This window comes from Myotis brandtii, unplaced genomic scaffold (genome assembly GCF_000412655.1).
Source record: "Myotis brandtii unplaced genomic scaffold, ASM41265v1 scaffold540, whole genome shotgun sequence".
Taxonomy (NCBI): Eukaryota; Metazoa; Chordata; class Mammalia; order Chiroptera; family Vespertilionidae; genus Myotis; species Myotis brandtii.
Window position 1 is genome coordinate 239,894 of NW_005369990.1, and position 21,062 is coordinate 260,955.

Consider the following 21,062-nt stretch of genomic DNA (forward strand, 5'->3'; position numbering starts at 1 on the left):
CAAAACAAGGTGAAACTCACAAGAGCACTGTAAACATGTTGACCACTCCCCTTGCTTTGCTTTGTGTGCTCTGACTATAAAATAAAGCTTCAGCTTACGGGCTGGGTCACTGTTTCCTCATCCAGGCACAGTGATATGACCTAGGCCCAGCTGTATTCTCTTGTCTGTCTTCTTTAATCCTTCCCCGCTCCTCCTCAGGTTCACCCTTGGCTGTGCTGGCGCGGCACATGTGGCACCCAATGTGGGGCCTAAGTACAGGGGAACTACAATTGTCAGGTGAAACGACGATCCAGTGAAGAAGGTAAGGAGTGAAGTTTAATAATAGCTAGGTGTAAAACATGGGAAATTCAGGATCTCAGAAAAGGGATCTCTAAAACAGTGCTCAAAGAAGCATAGTCAATTTCTTAAGTGTTGTCTAAGGACTGTAAAGCAAAAAATGGGAGTCAAAAGGACTGAAATGTAAATAGTGAAGGTACTAACTGAGATATTGCTTAGCGTTAAAATTTTAACCTTTATAACAAAGAAACCATAGGTGACATAAGTAGAACATAATTGTCATTTAAAGAAAGTTAGAGATAGTTAAACTATATATTAAGTGCCATATTTAAAAGAGAAAATTGAAGGTGATTTAAGAGAGGCCTTCAAATACATGGCATAGGAAAGATTGCATCATTTGAAGCAGAATTACTCTTAATGGCATTATTAGTTCAAAGTGGGCAATTGTTAATTTAGAAGTCATAGGATAAAATTTTGGAGAAATATTAGAAACTAAAAGATAGAAAATGAGAAGATAACAAGTTCAGTAGAAAACTAGAAGATAGAAAATGAGATACAGATTAAGTAGAAAACTGGAAGTAGAAGATAGTACAGGTACAAAAATAAGGAGGAAATTAAATTTTTAATAATTTATATGCTCATGGGCACTGGACTTCATGGGGATTTGCAGGCTCAGTTAAAGTGTAAAATTTATAAAGGTTGCAACCCAGGGAAGTTTAAACAAAGGCCAGCCAAGCCTGCCTATAACTAACAAACCATTATCTTCCCCACCTGAGGCAAAGCAGGAGGGGAAGGAAAAAACTTTAAATTGGATATACTTGACAGCTTTTCCAAATGTAATATTTTAAAAATTTAACTGAGAGACAGCTTTGTGACATCTCAAGGGCCCTGAGGTGACACAAAAATCTACTCTCTACAAAAACAAAAAGGGGGAGAAGAATGCTATGTGTTAAATTTTTTGAATTACGATACAGAGGGCTGTTCAGTGGCCAAAAGGAGTCAGACCTCCAGTGCAATAGCCTCCGCCGGGTTAGCCCAGTGGAAGGATGCACAAACTGAACAATGGTTTGGACCAGATCCAGTAATGATGTGGGGAAGAGGTTGTGTTTGTATCTTTCCAGAAGGAGCAGCACAGCCAATTTGAATGCCAGAGCATTATGTGTATCACCACAATGTACCCAGAGAAGCTCCTTGTCCCTTCATTCAAAAGACTTAGAGTTGCCCCATGACAGCAATGAGGAAGAAGAAAACAAAGGCTATGCAAGGGACCGAGGTGCCAACATGGGATCAGCTGAAGAAGTTAAGATTGAGGCCCAGAAGATGGTAGAAAAGCAAGAAGTGGAAGCTACTCCATCAATCATGTTTCTGGCTATGCTAGCATTGGTTAGCTGCCAGTCTTCTGTAAAGTCTTGCGCAGCCAAGTCCGAGGACTCTGAGTAGATATACACCAGCACAAAAGTTGTAGCTGAAAATGTTAACATGTCTGTAGTTTAGTTTCTCTCTTATTGCTGTGTTGCATTGGCACTGTTTTCTTATTGTTTTATTAATAGGCAGAGTTTTGTTCTTGATGTTCAAGATTTACTTTTATGTTTATTGTAGTAACTTAAAAACAAAAAAGGGGGAGATGTAGGGAGTGGCTATAGGGTCAAGCCTCAGACTCACCTGTGGCAGGGCCACAAACAAGTCCCAGCTTGGAAGGCAGAACCCTTTTAGTATGATTAAGCTTGACCTTATAGTCCTCCCTAGTTCCTTCCTTTAAGCATGATTAAGCTTGGCCTTATAGTCCTCCCTAGTGCCTTCCTAGGTAGCTAATGGGCTGTGGGAGGTGCAGCAAGTGCTACCAAACAAGGTGAAACTCACAAGAGCATTGTAAACATGTTGACCACTTCCCTTGTTTTGCTTTGTGTGCTCTGACTATAAAATAAAGCTTCTGCTTGCAGGCTGGGTCACTGTTTCCTCATTCCAGATCCGACCTAGCCCCAGCTGTATTCTCTTGTCTGTCTTCTTTAATACTTCACCCCCCCTCCTCAGATTCACCCTTGGCCATGCTGGCATGGCACAGTTATAACATCTGTAATCATGGTACAATATAAAAACTAGGGATTTGACATTGTTACAATGTGTGTAGAGTTCTATGTCATTTCATCACATATGTAGATGTGATGAAACTACTGCTGTAACTGAGACAAAGAACTATGTCATCACCAAAGATCTCCCTCATGTTACTTTGTCATAGTCACACCCATCCCCTCCTCCCAACAACACCTAATGCCCAACCATATGTAACCCCTGGCAACCACCAATCTCTTCTCCATCTCTAGAATTTTGTTGTTTCAAGGATGTTACATATACGAACTGATAAAATGCCCTTCATGTCCACCCAAATTGTTGTGTGTATCAATGGTTTGTTCTTTTTTATGGCTGAGTAGTATTCCATAGTATCAATGTGCCACACTTTGCTTAACCATTTACCTCAGACATTTGGTTGTTTCCATTTTCTGTTGGTTTCAAGTAAAACTGTTACAAATCCACTCACAGCCTTTGTGCTAGATTCTTTTCTCACTAAGAAGAAAGCTAAATCTAGAAGGAGTTGTATGCAAAGAAGCAATAATAAGCCAATAAATGGGAAATACATTGAAAATGTTAAATAAACTTTAACATTAAACTAAATATGTAATAGAGGGTTGTAAGGCAGCACTGAGAAACAGTACATTCTCCAGATGTGGAGAGGGAACCTCAAAGGATCAGGGCATGGGGAAAGATCATTCCAGAATGAGAAGAAGCCTGTGTATTAGAAATACTACAGCACATTAGGGAAGTTCAAACAACTCAATAATGGCCATACTCAAATACACAGAAGCAACTTTTTCCAACAGATAAACAGTAATTTCCAAATTTCCGGGCTTCTCATTTTTGTTTTCGTTTTTCTTAAAGACAAAAAGGAAATATCCCTGTTAGTTATTGGGGAGACAGGATCTTCTTAGGGCCAGTGCAAAGTCCTTACAGAAATTTCAAAGTGGCTCAAACCTGAATATTCCCCAAGAAGTCCACATGAATGGATCCAAAGTTAGCACTCCCGCATTCATCCATGGTGCCTGCCACTCCATGGAGGCTCAATGCAACAAAAGAATCAGTTTATTTCCAGCTTCCGAACAAGTTGGCAAAGACACAGTAAAGAAAAAAAAGGAAGCATGCTGGAAAATGCTTAGCTCAAAACTTTGTCTTATCTCCTACGGTTTCATTTCCTTTCCTTTTGGGAGCTACAGACACCTTAGATTTCCAATGACATCAACAAACTGCACTCTTTTCTTCTGGTTTACACTTGGTTGTTCTTCCTTCTATGCTTTTCCCCTCAAAAGTGCCTTCTGGCAATTTTTCCTTCTTACTCATCCTGCTGCGTCATCTGTCTTTGACTGCCATTTAATTTTCCTCTTTGTATGGCCCACGCACATTCTCATTTCATAGTCTATAATCCATTTCGTAGTAAAAGCCTATTGCTCTGTAATAGTCTCTGGCCAATTCAAAGTCACCTGTCACTCAAAAGAAACAAGAGACCCAAGTAAGATGCTTTCCTAGCTGCAATTCCATGGCAGCCTAAGAGTTTATTGTTGACACTTGCAAAACAAATAAAGTCTTGGTTAACTTCTATACATCATGGGAATGAACTTATGTTGTACTGGTTGTTTCCTAAAGCCATAGTGAGCATATTGGCATGGATCTTTGGAAAACTAGATGGTCAGAAAGGATTTCATTTAAAACTCCTTACTTTCAACTGGAGTTTAATGTTGTTATGTTCACTTGTTTGTTCACTGATTCATCCATCCATCTATTTATTCATTCATTCAACAAATATTTATTGAGCACCTACTGTCTTCCAAACTAGCTAAGTGCTAGCTAGGTGCTGGGATGTAACAGTGAACAAAATCAAGACTGTTCCTATATTGGATAATCTAATTTCCTTCTTGAATAAAACAGGATTTTTCCTGAAAAAAAAAAGTGAACAAAGAACTGAGAACTCTACAGTGGGTGTGTTTTCACTTGCTGTAAACATTGGTGGCCCTTTCCTGCAGAACTTAGCTACTAAGCAGAGTCTTCTATTGGAAACAGGGAATGCCTCTCCCAGGTTTAGTGATTTGTCTCCAGCCCTATAAACTTCCTAAATCGATTCTTCAACCAGTCTGGGCCTTTTGTGCTTTTATCTCCGTAGCAACGTAAATATCTGCTAGGACTGGAGGGTTAGTCTAATCTGTTAGTCTAAGAGGGTCTACATTTCCGGTTCCTTTTACCTTTCTAATTTACTCCTGGTTCCGACTGTCTGTTCAACATGGTACTGGGCAAAGGTTAAATGACGTCCGCCCCAGCCAGATCAAGGGGGGAATAAAATATATAAAACAGAATATTTGATGCACAAATTTCATCTCTTTGTGTGTGTGTGTGGTGGTGGTGATGGTGGGGGCATATAATTATTTGAGTTTTCCTAAGCTGGTGATTTGTAGAACAGTACTAGGCTGGTTATGTAAGACTCACCTAGACAGAATTAACAGTTTTGGGGTAGGGGGTCCAAAAATCTGTTTTTGTTTAACCTGCTGGTGCTGACATCAATAAAATCCTTCTTGTGTTTGAACCTCAAACAGAATACTTCCATTTCAAACTATGTTTAAATCACAGCAAAACAACATGCAGTTCAACAGCAAAATAAAATAAATCTGCTAGCTCAGTTATATTCAGTTTTCTATTGAAAAGACAAAATTTTTTTTTTCTACTTTACAATTTGCACTTAATTCTATGGCCCACATGTCCTTAGCCATCAATGAGTAAATGTTCTTCCTTTCATTGTGATTAGACAGTAAACTTCCTACAAGGGCAAGGATCATATCTCATGCTTCCTTTGTGTCCTTACTTGGTTTCTATATGATCCTGAAACAGACTAGATGGAAGGTAGCATAGCAGAGAGATAAAGGTGTTGTGCTGACTTTAGCATCAGTCATGTTCAAATCCCGGCTCTGTCACATACTAGGCAAATAACCTTGGGCAAATTACTTCACACCTTGAAACCTCAGTTCTTCATTCAAAAACTGATTATAATAGCAATGCCCTTGCTGGACTGTGATGAGAATTAACTAGGACAATATTTTTGGAGATTAATTAAGTCAGTGCCCAGTCAATGGAATCATCAAGATAGTAGGTAGCACTACCTGGTAAAGATTTTTTATACTTACCATAGATATAGCTTGAAGGGTATTTAATGCTCACAGTAGAGGAGCAGGTTAAACAAATACAGATTCTTAGACACCCTACCCCAAAACTATTAATTTTCTCATTAATTCTCTCTAGGTGAGTCTTTCATAACCAGCCTAGTACTGTTCCTCTACAAATTACCAGCTTAGGAAAACTCAAATAATTATATGCCCCCCCCCACCACACACACACACACACACACACACGGGAGCAGGTTAAACAAATACAGATTCTTAGACCCCCCTACCCCAAAACTATTAATTCTCTCATTAATTCTCTCTAGGTGAGTCTTACATAACCAGCCTAATACTGTTCCTCTACAAATCACTAGCTTAGGAAAACTCAAATAATTATATGCCACCCCCCCACCACACATACACACACACACACACACACACACACACACACACACACACAGGTTTAAATAAACTTAGAAGTTTAATGCCATTTAAGAATCTAGGGGAAAGGGAGTTGGCAGACTAAAACTCTTGTTTTTGTCATAAAATTCCAAAGTGGCCAGCAACCTCAATATTGATACAGCCCAGTGTATATTAACTAAGAACAAAAGTGAATGTCTTTCAAAGCCTAGTATTTATGTTTAACTTAAAGGCTCTCTTAATTGGTTGACCAACAATTTAGCCAATTAGACTTTTAGGAGGAAAATCAGCATCCTGCAAAGAGCAGGGCAGCACTGTCTCAGCCAGCACCTACGGACACAGGATCTCAATGGCTAGGATTTTAAGTTCGGGGAGCTCTCCACTAAATGGGCACATTGGGCACACTCTACAATGTGCAGCCATCCTACTCTAGTCACAGGAGGGGAGCAAAACAAAACCCTTTTTAGCTTTGACTCTCAGTCATTTGTAGCATTTATAAAGAGAATTCCACTTTGGATGCAGTTGCTAAAGCTATTAAGATTCCAAGCACCTTACAGTAATACAAGTACCTTGTATTTAGGTAGCACTTTTCCTTTCAAGAAAGTCTGTACGCAGAACAGACATTAGCTCATGACTCCACATGTGAAGGATCAAGGCCCGAGATAATCATACCCTGGTTGGAGTTGAAGAAACCCAGACTCAGCCAGAGAACTTGCCTGAGGTCCCCTGGCATGTCACCAACTGCCAGGAGAACAGAACCGAAGTCTTCCTCACCCGAACCCGGCTCCACGCAGGCTCTCACGTACACAGGCCTGGGGAAGCCTCTTTCCCAATTTTAAGGTTTGTTTGTTTTTTTCTCTAGTTCTCCAACGTGCTGTTAATTCAATCATTTCAAAGTTCCGAAGAGTGAGGAGTAACATTTTTAAAAAGAGCTTTTTTTTCAGAAAAAGAAATCTATTGAAAGTATAATTTGTACCTTCAGGCTGTCCCTGAGAACCAAGTGTTTAAGTTAATGGGATTGAGAGACTCCTGGATTAGTGGAAATTGTTTTAACCAGAGAAGTAAATTGGGGAGGATTACTATTATCCTGTAAGACAGTGAGATGGTTCTGCTCCAGCCATCTAAGCCTGGGCGTGTAGGATCTGGATGGCTGGCAATTTTCAAATACTTAATTTGCTTCAAATTGCTCTGGTTTAAAATGCCTTGCCCGTCTGGACTGGGTTTCCTGGACCATGTCATTATTGATAGCCTGGGGAGATCAATAATTAAAATTAAATAGAGGGAAACATTGAGCAGAGCCTAAATTGGGACCAGAGTCGCTTCCCAGAGCCTCTTAGTTTAATCTCTCCCCGTTCTGAGATTCCATGGTGTTTTATCTATTTCTCTCGTAAGACACTTTACATTTTGCAAGGTGACCTATAATTGCTTTGGTGTACTTCTTTACGAAGATTGCATGGTTCTGGAGACTAGGGCTGAGGTCTCACTAATCTCTACATTACTCATAGCATCCACTGTTGCATTGCACACACAGAAGGCACTCAACAAATGTTTTCTGAACCTATAGGTGATAGAATGGCTGTAGTCCCCATTGATTATCACATTTATTCATATAAGGTAATGAGGTAGATTGCAAAATGACCACAATTCATTCCTCCCTGTATCCACAACATTTTGCAGCTCTTCCCAGAAGAGATGGAGTCCACTTCCCCAACATGAACCTGGCTAACAGAAGGTGCCAAGATCAGCTTGGCCCAGTCCAGGCCAAAGAAAGACCAAGCCAACACACTGACTCATGAGATAAATAAATGCTTGGTGTTTTTTGGTCATTAAGTTTCGGGGTTGTTTGTTATAGAGCATTGTTTGTAGATACCCATTGACAATTGAGAACACTAAGTAAGGCTCAATGAGGTTAGGAATGAGCCTAAAGCCATAGAGGGCAAAGACCAGGATTTGAATCCAGTCTTTCTGATTCCAAAGCCCACAGTCTTTCCACTCAATAAATTGACCAAATTTAAACTATTCTCGTGCATTCAGAAATAAGTTTGAGAAGCCAAAGGCAAGAGACAAATGGGGAGGAGTTCCCTAACACTGCTGTGAAGCACAGTGAAGAACTTCCTACTGGAATGACCCCTCGTCTGACAGGGTCTGGTGTTGGTAGCTCATTTGATCAGATTTAAGAGATGCGAAAGGACAGAATCGCTTTCCAGCAACGATCTGGAAGAAATGATGATCCCACATCCATAAACACACAGCTCAATTACTAGCAATTGCTACTCAAAGTTGGTGATTGGGTCAGTATCTCCTGTGACATACTTTTTTTTATAGTCATATCATGATGAGAGAAAAACAATTTTGCATGTAGTTACTTTTGTGATTATTCTCTTCCAGCATCCATCTGCCAAGACTATTTTGGTTTTCAAACCTGATGGAAACAGTTTGAGTTGGTTCCCAGGTGTCTGAAATGTAGTTGTACTGGCAGCCTTTAAGCAGCCTTGGTATGTGTGGCTGCAGGCATGGGAACTTTTCACAACAATGCAAGACCATGCTTCGGATGTGATAAAGAGGTCCTCTCATGTGACAGGGGAGAGCCCCTGCTCTTCCCAGAGTTGTCAAACAGCAGCCTTTCAGGAGGCCTTCCTAGTCAACTCAGTGAACGGGAACGGCCGATGCTACTGTGCACATGATGGATGGGCGGCCTGTTCACTCATGTGTGTCACCTAAGGAGATGGGCTACTTGATCTCCGGCTGATAAGAGAATGTTCTTAATAGCTGTTTTGCTTGGAGAAGGTATCCACATGGAATGCAGTCGTCCATTTTCAGTGAGGGATGACCAAGGTATTTGGGGAAATTTGTTGCAACTGGTGGAACCGCTTGGGAGAGAAAAGCAACCCCACTGTTCTGTTTCGCTACTTTTCCCTTGAGTTGGCAGTCTAGGTCCTATGCTGTGACATCAACCATTAAATGACTTCCCTCTTCTGCAGGCCTTCCCTACAAGCCTTCTCTGCTGCCCTCCCTTTTCTGGACCTGCTGCCTCAAGTTCCCATTAAGCAAATGTATTCTCAGCACTCAGGGGAAATATATTTGGGCAATCTTGGAGTGGAAAAGGGTTTCCAAAGTTTGACACAAAATCTAAAAGCCATAAAAAGAAAGATAAATTTGATTGCATTAAAATTATTCCACAAGGAAAAAAGCAAAAATAATATCACAGGACAAATGAAAAACTGGGAAGAAAAAATTTATTGAAACTCAAAGAGCAAAGGGCTAGCTTCCATAATATAGTAAGCAAAAACTTCTACAAATAAGCAAGAAAAAAACATCCAAGGATACAATAGATAAGTGGACAAAGGAAAGAAGTAGACAATTCAGAGATAAGGAAACATTTGTGGTTCTTAAATGCATAAAAACATGCTAAGTTTACTGATAATATAATAAATGTAAATTAAAATGTCAATTAGATGCCATTTTCCCCAATCAGATTAGAAGGTTAAAATGAGCTTGATAACTCACTATATTGAGAGGGATATGAGTTCACAGAGATCCTCATATTGATAGATGTAGAAATTGGTAAAACTTGGTAAAAATTATCTCTGAAACTATTAAATGCAAATGTTCTATGAACAGCAATTCTACTTCTAGGAATTTATCGTACAGATGTCCTTAAACATGTATGAAATGTTATTTATATAAATATTTTTAAATCCTAAGCCAAGGAGTGAGGCTATTTTTTTCCATTGATTTTTAGAAAGAGTAGAAGGGAGGGGATAGAGGAGATAAAGAGAAAAAGAGAGAAAGAGATACAGACAGGCAGAGAGAGAAACATCGAGGTGAGGGAGCCACATCAATTGGTTGCCTCCCACATGAACACCAATGAGGGGTGGGGATTGAACCTGCAACCCAGGTACGTACTCTTGACTGGGAATTGAACCAGAAACCCTCCGGTGTGGAGGCAGACACTCTAACCAGTGAGCAACACCAGCCAGGGCTATATAAGATTTTTAATGCAGAATTGTTTATAATAGAAAAAGACTGGATACAACCTACTTGTCCACCAACAGGAAAACTAGTTCAATAAATTAGGGCTGCCCTAAAATTTACAATGGAACCCAATGCAACTGTTAAAAAGAATAAAGTCCTAACTGGCTTGGCTCCGAGGTTAGAGCATTGGCCTACACACTGAAGGGTCACGGGTTCAATTCCAGTCAAGGGCATGTACTTCAGTTGCAGGCTCAATCCTCAGCCCGGGGTGTGTGCAGGAGGCAACCAGTCAATGTGTCTCTCTCCTATTGATGTTCTCTTTCCCTCTCTCTTTCTCCCTCCCTGCTTCCACTGCCTCTCTAAAAATAAATGAAGACAAATATCCTTGGATGAGGATTAAAACAACAACAAAAACACAGAAAGAAGAATAAAGAAGCTATGTAGGTACTGATTTTGGGGGGAAAATCACCAAAATATCATCTTCAAGATAAAACATAAGCAAAGTACTGCTTGTGTACATAGAAAAATATCACTTGTGTAAAAAAAATTGTGTTCTTATATTTATGGATATATATAATATGTAATGTCATATATAACATGTATATGCATACACTACTGTGAACCTATAGTCTTATATGTAGTCATGAACTGCTTAACGACAGGGATGTGCTTGAGAAATGCCCCTCAGATGATGTCATCCTCGTGGAAGACCACAGAGTGCACTTACACAAACTGAGAGGGTATGCCTATTACACACCTAGCCCACATGTATAGCCCATTGTTCCTAGGCTAGAAGCGTGTATGAGATATAGGAGACTGTTCCTGGTGTAACATAGCATACTGTGTTATAGCAAATTTTTTTAATAAGTAGAAAAAGTACACTTGAAAATAACAATAAAAGGTATAGTTTAGTAAATACATAAACCAGTAATATCATTGATCATTATTACCAAGCATTTTGTATTGTACATAATTGCATGAGCTATATTTTTATACAAATGGCAGCACAGTTGGCTTGTTTACACCAGTGTCACCACAAACACATGAGTAAGGTATATGCTGCGACATTACATCACCAAGGGATAGGGATTTTTCAGCTCATTATAATCTCATGGGACCACCATCATATATGCGGTCTGTCATTGACCAAAGTTTGTTATGTGGTGCATGACTGTATAAATATCTATATCTATATCTATATCTATATCTATATCTATATCTATATCTATATCTATCTATAAAAGAAATACACAAAAATTGGTAAGTGTTGATATCTGAGGAGGGTAACTGGGGGTCTGCAGGTTAGGGTTGAGAAGAAGACTTACTTTTTACTATATATCCTTTTGTACTTTATAAATTTTTACATCATGTGCAAAATAGGAGAGTTTAAAAAAGGGAGAGAGAATACTCAATGATTTCTCCTTCATATGATGGGTATCTCTCTTGAGGTATGCCCAGTGTGTTATGGGACCCCAGAGCACCTCATCAGAGTGGGCAGGAGGCTAATATAAATGATCATCAAAGGCTGCCAAGGGATGTTGACCTTGAGTTGAATCTTCAAGGATGAGTAGACATTAGCTAGGCAGACACAAGGCTCTTCTGTCCCAGGGAGCCAAGAAAATTTGGGACCTGCAAACAGTTCATTACATATTGTTTCACATGCATTTTTGCATTTTTTTGAGTGCTCCTCTTTCTATCCTCTAGTGCCAGGCACTTATTAGGTACCTAGTGTTTGCTGGAACTCACTGACTGGTAGGCAGCCCATGACATGGGTCAAAATAAGCAGGACTTGTGATATGGCTCACGCACTAATAAGGGGTAGCTGTGATGGCAATGAGCAGGAGGAAGAGGCAGCATGGGAGGCAAAGGGAGGACCTCAGCAAATACAACGCTATCAGAACAATCACACTAGCCACATTTCAAATATCAGTGAGAGTTCGCAAAGCACATTTATATATGTTTTCACAAACATTTATTGAAGTGTCATTATTCCCATTTTAGTTGTGACAAAACCAAAGATTGAAGAGTAATATGCTGAAAGTCACTGCTAAAAAGGGGTCAGTTAAGATGTGAACCCATGGTTCTGTCCCCTACTCTACAGTGGCCTCTATTTAAACCATCACTAATTAAGAGGATGAGTGTATATATTCCATGTCTTTACACACAAATACCCTGAGCCAGAGTTTGCATGACATAATTAACCTATTATGGGGATGTTTGTTCCATTCTCTGGCTTTTAATATATTATATAGTATTTACATTATAAACTCTGTTTGACATCGATAAGGGTTGTGTTTTTTCAAAAGTTCACAAGACCAAAAAATGTATCCAAAGAAAATATCCCCCAAAGTTACAGTTTTTAAATAGAAGGTCAGGATATTTTGGTCACACCGGACAGGCATCACTATTTACATTCTCCTTCCCTATTGTCCCATCATGTTCCCTACACTGAAATGTGAAATGTGAGAGGTAGAGTTAGTCAAGCAAGAAAGGTGACACAGAGGAGAGAGGGTCATCCCATTTCATGACAACATGTTGGTAATGGTAGACTGGCTTCCCTAACACACTTAGAGGTTAAATACCAACCAGCAACCCCCCTTAGGATGTCCCTTCTTTGTGCGAAGACACTCCTAGGGCTTCGACTCTTTACCTTAAAGCAGTGATTCTCAACCTTCTGGCCCTTTAAATACAGTTCCTCATGTTGTGACCCAACCATAAAATTATTTTTGTTGCTACTTCATAACTGTAATGTTGCTACTGTTATGACTCGTAATGTAAATATCTGATATGCAGGATGGTCTTAGGCGACCCCTGTGAAAGGGTTGTTCGACCGCCAACGGGGTCACAACCCACAGGTTGAGAACCGCTGCCTTAAAGAAACTGAAAAACGTTAACTCCCGATGCCTGCAAACTTCCACAGGTAGCAGATCTCAATGCAAACAGCAAGTAAACCACAAACAATGTAACAAAAGTGAAATCTGCTCCCCGGGTGAACCAAGCACAGCCCAAAGTAGACATGGGAGACATTGGTGACCCCGGGGGTGAAGAAGAGGGGTCTCCCCCCAGCATGCACTGGGGATTGGCTGGTTTTCTGCCCCGGGAAGCGTAGAATGCTTGTGCTGGGATGCTCATCACCAGGCATGGGTGGCATCATTCCAAATGCCTGAGCAGGCACACTAAGAAGTGACTACATTGCCTTGACTTTGCAAAATACAACCTTATTTAGCTACATGTCAGCAACCTGGCTATCCCAGATATTTGAGAAATGGCTGTGAACATAAATACTTTCCAATGTTCTGAGTGGTTAAAGCAGAATTCACAAAACTCATGCTATAAAGCTCATGTATGTCAATTGTGAGTGAATCTGCCAGACCTTTACTAAAGACAGCGTTTTTATTTTTAGTTTACACATAGTTTTAACACACCTTTCAGCTATAATAGTGCCTTCTGTTAGGAGGATTCTGGGTACTCTATTAAAATGCCAAGAAAATGAGTTATTTCTCTTTCCTCTTCACTTGTTTTTTTTTTAAAGAAAGGAAGAGAATCTGGCTTTTACCTTTTTATTTTATGTAAACATATGACATGTGCTTGGGAGGATGATACATGAGGAACTAGGTTTTTCAAACACACAGTTGAGTTGCTGGGAGAAAGTGCCATTCAAATGTTTTATCCTTGACAAGAGTACAACTTCCCCTTTTCTGGAAAAGAGGTTTGGAATTTTGTTTGTAAGGGTAGAAAAGTTCATAATAAAATTTTAAAAAAGTCTTTTTGGATGTCAAAAGAGTTCATAAAGAAAAGACATTTAAATGAGTTAGGCATCTAAATCAGAAATATGCAAAATACTTTCAACTACTTAGGAACCTTAAAAAACAGCGCCCGCATTTCCCAGGCACCCCATTCATCCTCCTAAAAGGGCAAATTTTGGAACTGGCAATTTCACTTGGCATTGGAGAGTCAATGAGTTACACAGGGTGGGGTGGGGTGCAGCAAGCCCTCCCTAGACTTTCATGTCTGTAGACCCAAGTTCAAGGTGCTTCTTGGAGTTTCAGCCAAAATACCCTTCTACTCCAGCTTTCTCTTCCTGGGCAAGTCTTCTGGTGTTCAACAAAGGAAAAGGCCTATACTCCAGCCAATGCCCTCAATGACTCCTATGACACAGTGACTATGTCAGAAGTCATAGCTCTATATCTAAGAGTACAACTCCATTTTATTTCAAAAGTATAGCCCTTGTGCCCTCTGGTTGCTGGTGGGACTAGCAAGAAAGCATATAGGAGCAGGAGCTACCTGCTCCCTCTTAAGGAGCTGACAGCTAGACATCATCAGGAACAATAAGGAAGAAACATTGGGAAGGAATGACGGGCAGCTTAGTCTTTGAACTCATTCACCAATGTCCACACATTCTTCCATATCAAGCATCACTATTACTAGGGAATAAAACCAATAGAATGGGAGAGAGAATGAAATTTCCAATCACGCTACTGTACCAGACAAACTGCAATCCAGAATCAGTTGAGACACATGATGAGAGATCTAGAAACCACATCACTTAAGAAATAGTTAAAGGAACCCAGAATTTTTGGCCAAAGTAAGAGAAGACTAGTAAATGATTGATGGCTGCTTTCAAGTATCAGAGAGGTGATATGTGGAAGGAAGATATGATTTGTTCTGTGAGGTTATAAATAACAGAACCAGGACTGATGAGTTCTGTTACATTAGTTACACAAGTTACAGAAATTACATCAAAGCAGGTTTTAATTGAAAATAAAGAAGATAATCTAACAATTAGAATTGGCCCCAAGTAGAATAAACTAGTCAATGACCAAAAAAAACAAGAGCAAATATTCAGTGATAGCCTACTATTTTCAGACACTGAACTAAGTAGTTTTTGAATGAATTGTCTGATTTCATCCTCATAATTTTATTACGATCATCATCTCCTTTACTATTCACACTTTACACAAAAATAAACTGAGGCACAGAGAGATTAAATAATTTGTCCAACCTCACACAACCAGTATATGGCTGAGCCAGGTTTCTAAGCCAAAGTCCATGCTCTTAGAATTATATCATACTGTTTAAAAAGAAGTTAAAAAATGACATAGAAAATTTGGAACATTTGTTCATTGCTACAGGGAATGTAAAATGGTATAGCCGCTGTAGAAAATGATATGGCAGTTCCTCAAAAAACTAAATATGAAATTACCATATGATCCAGGAATTCTACTTCTAGAGATATATATATACCCAAAAGAATTAAAAGCATGGACCCAAAATATGTATTTGTACTCACACTATGATCATAGCAGTATTATTCATAATAGCCAAAAAGTGGAAGTAACCCAAGTAGCCATTTTCAGATGAATGGCTAAACAAAATATGGAATATTATTAAACCTTAAAGAGAAAAAAAATCTGATACATGCTACAACCAGGATAAACCATGAAGACAGTATGCTAAGTAAAATAAGCTAGTCACAAAAGGACAAATATGATATGATTCCACTTCTATGAGTCAAATTCATGGAGACATAAAGTAGAATGGCGGTTGCCAGAAGCTGAGGGGGAGAAAGGAATGGGACGTTATTGTTTAATGAGTAGAGTTTTAGTTTGGAAAGATGAAAAAGTTCTGGAGATGGCTGGTGATGACGGCTACAAAACAGTGTGACTGAACTTAATGCCACTGAACTGTAGACATAAAGATGATTAAAGTGGTTAATTTCATCTTGTGTATATTTAACTACAATGTTTTTTTAAGGAGTGAGATGGCCATGGCTGGAAGTAGTCAAGGAGAGACTAACTGTCCACATGTCAGAGATGCTGAGGAAGGGATTACTATTCCAGGAAGGGGCTGGGTTAAATGAACTCTGAGATCCCTTCCAACTCTAAAAGTCTTGACAAGATAAGCACTCCATCAATTACAGAAGTACAAAAATTGTTTTATTTTCCATAAAAATACAGACTACCTTTTATCCTGGAGCTTCCCAGCCTGGACGCCGAGACAGCTGGGTCCTGGAGTTGATTTACAATCAGATTCTCTCATTGTTTGTAAAGCATATTACCAGAAAACCATTTCCAGCTCCATTTTAATGAGGACCAATTTGTTATTTTTTTTTTGAAACCTCTGACTTCCATTGTTATAGAAAAGACACAAGAAAAGGAAACCTAGGTCTTGCAGCGCAAGAATTAATGAAGGCCCTGAAACAATTACGCCTTAAATATACAGAGGTCTCCTTAATGTAAATAGACTGTATTTCACGGCAAATCTTCTTAGAACAAGGGATCCATTTCAGCATGACAGAGTGGGCAATGTAGCAGGGCTATAGTCTGTACTCAATTTGAGATTTTACTTCCGTTGACGTTGACTAATGTACAAATAGCCTGGCTTAAAAGATCTGGGAAACACTAGGTCACAGTGTGAAATATATGCTAATACAGCACAATTTATATAAAAATAGAGGAATGTAAATAGCTAACCGAAGCCAGAGGTAGCTGCTCCAGCCAAGTGGGGACTGAGGAACATTGATAATGCAAAGAGGATGTTGTTCTGCTGAAAACCTCCAGCAACACGGCCCTCAGGTTCCCTTCCAGTTTAAACGCAATGATGAATTAAAACGGAATTTCTGCTGCTCTCTGAGAACATGAGTGTCTCTGATCGCTGGTCAGGATCTGACACCTTAAATAATCTAAGTTAAAGTCAGTAGAATACCAAGATTTCCATTCCCCCAACCCCACGGTTGAGGAACTAAGTGGGGAATCAGCTGGGAGCCCACATACCTGTAAAAAAGGCAAAGTATGCTTATTTAGTGTCTATGGGTCAGGAATAAGAATTTCACACTCATCATCTCATTTAATCCTCATGAGGTGGGTGAAGAACCAGTACAACAAGGGACGCAATTCAGTCATTCATAAATTCTGCTGAAATCATTCCCCAGCAAAGCCATGACTGGCTCATCTATTAGCCCTTCCCCAGGCTCAGGCAGCCTGCTGTACCTCCTATAGGTCTGACTGCTTAGATCTGTGTAACAGAACCCAAGGGGTGGAGGGGCGGGAAGCAAAGGCAGAAATAACAAAAAAGCCATTGATGGATTCTGGGTAATTGAGGCAGAAAACCCAGAATTTAAGGCCTAAAGGTGGAGTTGAAAATTACATGTAATTTATTAGATGGTGTGGTTTTGGTTCTCCTCTGCTGCTGTCCATCTTCCATGCCATAATCCACCCACCATATGGCCACACTTTTCTAAGAACCACCCCCTCCCCAGTTAAAACCTTCACTGGGCATCCATTACTGCACATCAGATAAAGTATAAAGACCTCAGCAGAGCACACAAAGTCTTCTATAATCTTGTCTCCCATTATTCCAGCCATGCTAAATTACAGCTCACCATTCCTGACACACGCTGCCCTTTCAGCCCCTGACTCTTTGTACTGGGATGTCCATTTCCATGCCTCTCCCCTCCTCTCCATTCATTCTTCAATATTCCAATTAGAACCAGGATCATGTTTGTCTTATTCACTACTGCAATCTCAGTTGCAAGAAATATTGCTGGTGCAGAATAAATGTTTATTGAATGTAGGAATGAGAGAACTACAGAAAGACATATATGAAATAATGGGAGAGGAGACAGAGAGGAAGCAAATTTTTTCTCTTGTCTTTCATCCTCCAAGCAGACATCATCCCTTCTCTGAGCTAGACAGAACTTTAATACACTCCTTTATTCTGTTTTTCAAGTTTATTTCTATATTTTTTTCCTACCCAACATGCTCAGCACCCGAGGGTAGGGACTGTGTCAGTCTGGACAGCCAATGCTTAGCTCAGTGCCCAGCAGTGGATAAGAAATGATTAAATAAATGTTTGAAGGTCTTATTTAGGTAGCAGGAACTTGGAGATTCCCGTCAACATTTGGATTGGATTCCTGGGACTCAAGTTTGATAGACGAGGAAAACAAATATCTGACACAATACGGTCCAAGTAAGGACTCTTTCTGTTTTGATGAGCCAACCTAGATTTATGCACTGAAGCTCTTACTCCTGAGGAAAGCAAAAAAGGTCTTCACTCAGAAGCTGTTTATAGGTACCTTTCACAAGCCTAGTTATCAGATTTCCCAGTCCAGAATTGACTAGACACAACAAATTGAGAGCAGGAAAGGAGATGGAGGCAGATAACTAGAAAGTACTCTGAGGGAAAAGAGAGGAGACCCAAGGACTCAAAAAATAAAAAAATAAAAATTTAACAGCTTGGGGCAATTAGTCCCAAGTTCAACAGATTGTGGGTATGTACTTATGGCAACACCATCCAATAACTCACAAGGAAGACCATGCGTTATTGTGAAAAGGGAACCCTCTTTAGGAAGACAGAGGTGTGTGGACAATCAATCCGTCAAGGAAGATTTCCATTAAACTTAGGTTAATGAGCTGACAATAGCCAAATATAAGATGTGTTCCTGTTAAAACCAAAAAGATGGCCTATTGTGTATCTGTCCATTTCTAGCCATCCAACACATGGAAAAGGACCAAAAGAAACATTAGCATGAAAATATGCTTTATGTCTGGGTCCTAAATATAGTTCCAGGAGAGGCTGCATTCTCAAGTATCCCCAGACCAACTTATGAAGGCTGCATGGGCCCTTAAAAGGCCATCTGCGCAGGAACTCTAGTGGGAGCTTATGTTTGATATAAAGAAAGTCAATATGAAGTCAACAGAAGCAGCTAGCTCCCACACCCTAATGACATTTGCAGGACTAGTATCCAATGCAGAATCAGCCAGGAACAAGTCTCTATGAGCCACTAAGCAATCACTATGCACTTAATTTAATCCTAGTCTACATGACACCCTTTCAAGGGTGGACAAATAGCAAGCTTTAAAGGTGACTGGTTGAGGTCTAGCTTTGGGGTTGGAGGAGGGGGGCAAGTACTCAGAGGGGGAAGGGCCAGCAGTATTCAGGCACCGGAGCTATCTCTCACTGACCCCACAGACCCAATGCCTTCCTCCCATTCCCCACTCCATCCACTGGGGCCCCATGGGAGAACACATTCCCAATACCACTCTCTCCTACCATTCGGCCACACTCAGTCAGTCCACCTTATTCAGAGCTCATTTTGTCCCAGGCATGAAGCTAGGCAAATGATCCACATAAGTGATCTCTGTGGCACATTTGGAAATGGCGTGTTTCAGCTTGGTCATCATGAACTACAGAGGGCACATGGAGTTTATTAATAAATAGACTGAGGCCTGTGTAGAAAAGCTTACCTATGCCTTGCTAAGGGAAAAGGAGAGAGCTAATGTTTTGTAACCTCCTACCTTGAGCCACATCGGGTGGGATACTTTGCATCCCTTTATATCTTATTTGATCTTTATAATAACCTGGCAAGGAAGCATTCTATCATAGATGAGGTGAATTGTGGCTCTGAGAAATTAGTCTTTGCTTAAAATCATGAAGCTGGTTGATGACAGAACCAGGATTCAGACCCGAGTCTGTTGGGCCTTGAAGGCCAAGCTTACTCCACCCTACCCTGATATTAAAGAATCAGCACACCTTCCTTTTGGACGATCAGGCGCTAAAGAAAGTTTTAAAGTGGTGGCCCGATGTGATACCATCCTAAATCAACCCAGTTGGAAACCTTGATGGGTTGATTGCAAAGTACACTCCTGCTCTACTGAATGTTTCTAAAACCTTAAAACCTTGTTCAAAGTAGCTTCAAGAATAGTCCTACATGGAGAGCGTGATCACAATTAGCTTCAGAACCCTGAAAAGATGTGAAAAGACCAACCTCAACGTTTTTAGCCATTGATTCCAGAGGGGTCTTCCCCCTCACCTCTGGTTGCCCATCTCTCAGCAGTGTGGGCAGACCTTAGGACCTGGACTGTCCCTCTCCCCATCCTCAATATCAAACAACTAGATCCAGGGGCAGAGGACTTGCTACCAGCTGCCAGGCTTGGGAGTTTGGGGAAGGAGTAAAGAATAAAGAACTTTTAGGGAGCAATTCAGATTATCCTACAGCATGCTCTCACCTCGGTTTCCACACCTATAAAATGAGGGGGAAGGGTGATAAAGTCTCTTTCTGGTATTTGTTATGATGATTAAAGAGAGAATGTATATAAAGTATGGGGCATAACACCTGGCACACTGGGGGCTCTTAATTATTACAGCTGAATATTTTAAGTGTATTTAACATTCTCTTCTTGCATTGTTCATAAATATTTTATGTGCTTAATAAATCATATTAATAGCACGAGGTAACTTTTATTGAGTGCTTACGATGTGCCAGGCACTGTTCCAATTACTTATTTAATGATCACAACATACTTACAAGGTAGCCACTATTATTATTCCCATCTTACCAGTATGAACAGTAGGGCAAAATCTAGGAGTTCTTTGGTGGATGACTGGATAAAGGAAATGTGGTACATATATACAATGAAATACTACTCAGCCATAAGAAAAGATGAAATACTGCCGTTTGTGACAATGTGGATGGATCTTGAAAATATCATACTAAGCAAAATAAGTCAGATGCAAAAGGATAAGAGCCATTAATTTTTTTCACTCATGTGGGACATAAAACAGAAAGCAGCAAATGCCAAACAAAACAAACAACAAACTCAGAGACACAGACAACAGAATGGTGGTTACCAGAGGGGAAAGGAGGTGGGGGAGGATGAAGAGAGAGAGCAAAGGATGTCAAATGTATGGTGATGGGAGGAAACTAGATTTTGAGTGATGATCACACAATGCAATACACAGATGATGTATTATAGAATCGTACACTTAAAAGTTCTATAATGTTATTAACCAATGTTACCCCAATAAATATAATTTTAAAAATAAATAAATAAATATAAAATTTTTTTAAAGGAAAGAACACTAGGCATAGATTAAATCATTTACCCAGGTTCCATATCTAGTTAACCAGGGAGTCTGGCTGGATAGCCAATGAGCTTCACACTACTCCACTGGTTGTAATTACTGCTATTATTATTTTGTACTATTATTATAGCTCCCTGTAGTATCAACAGGATTCAGATTGAACTCCTTCAAAGCAGCTTCTAGGAATATTCCAGTATATCCAGTATATCAAAAGCATATATTTTAAACTCCCAGAGTCTGTGAAAGACTATTTAATTCTCTGACACTTAATGCAGCCCCTTCAGTTTAACTTCCTGACTATTTCAAGACTTCTTGAGTGTGCTCCAAGTTTAC

At 39.9% G+C, this 21,062-nt stretch overlaps 1 protein-coding gene across 1 annotated transcript in view; it reads right to left on the reverse strand.

Moving 5' to 3' along the window:
- The window catches only part of ROR1 (receptor tyrosine kinase-like orphan receptor 1), a 174,073-nt gene extending 170,707 nt beyond the window's left edge, over positions 1–3,366 (reverse strand). Inside the window, exons 1-2 of the mRNA XM_014549239.1 lie at positions 3,304–3,366; positions 3,122–3,203 (exon numbers count right to left, since the gene is read on the reverse strand). Coding sequence (XP_014404725.1) covers positions 3,122–3,203; positions 3,304–3,366 — 145 coding nt within the window. The remainder of the gene's footprint in view (positions 1–3,121; positions 3,204–3,303) is intronic.
- Positions 3,367–21,062: the final 17,696 nt, after the last annotated feature.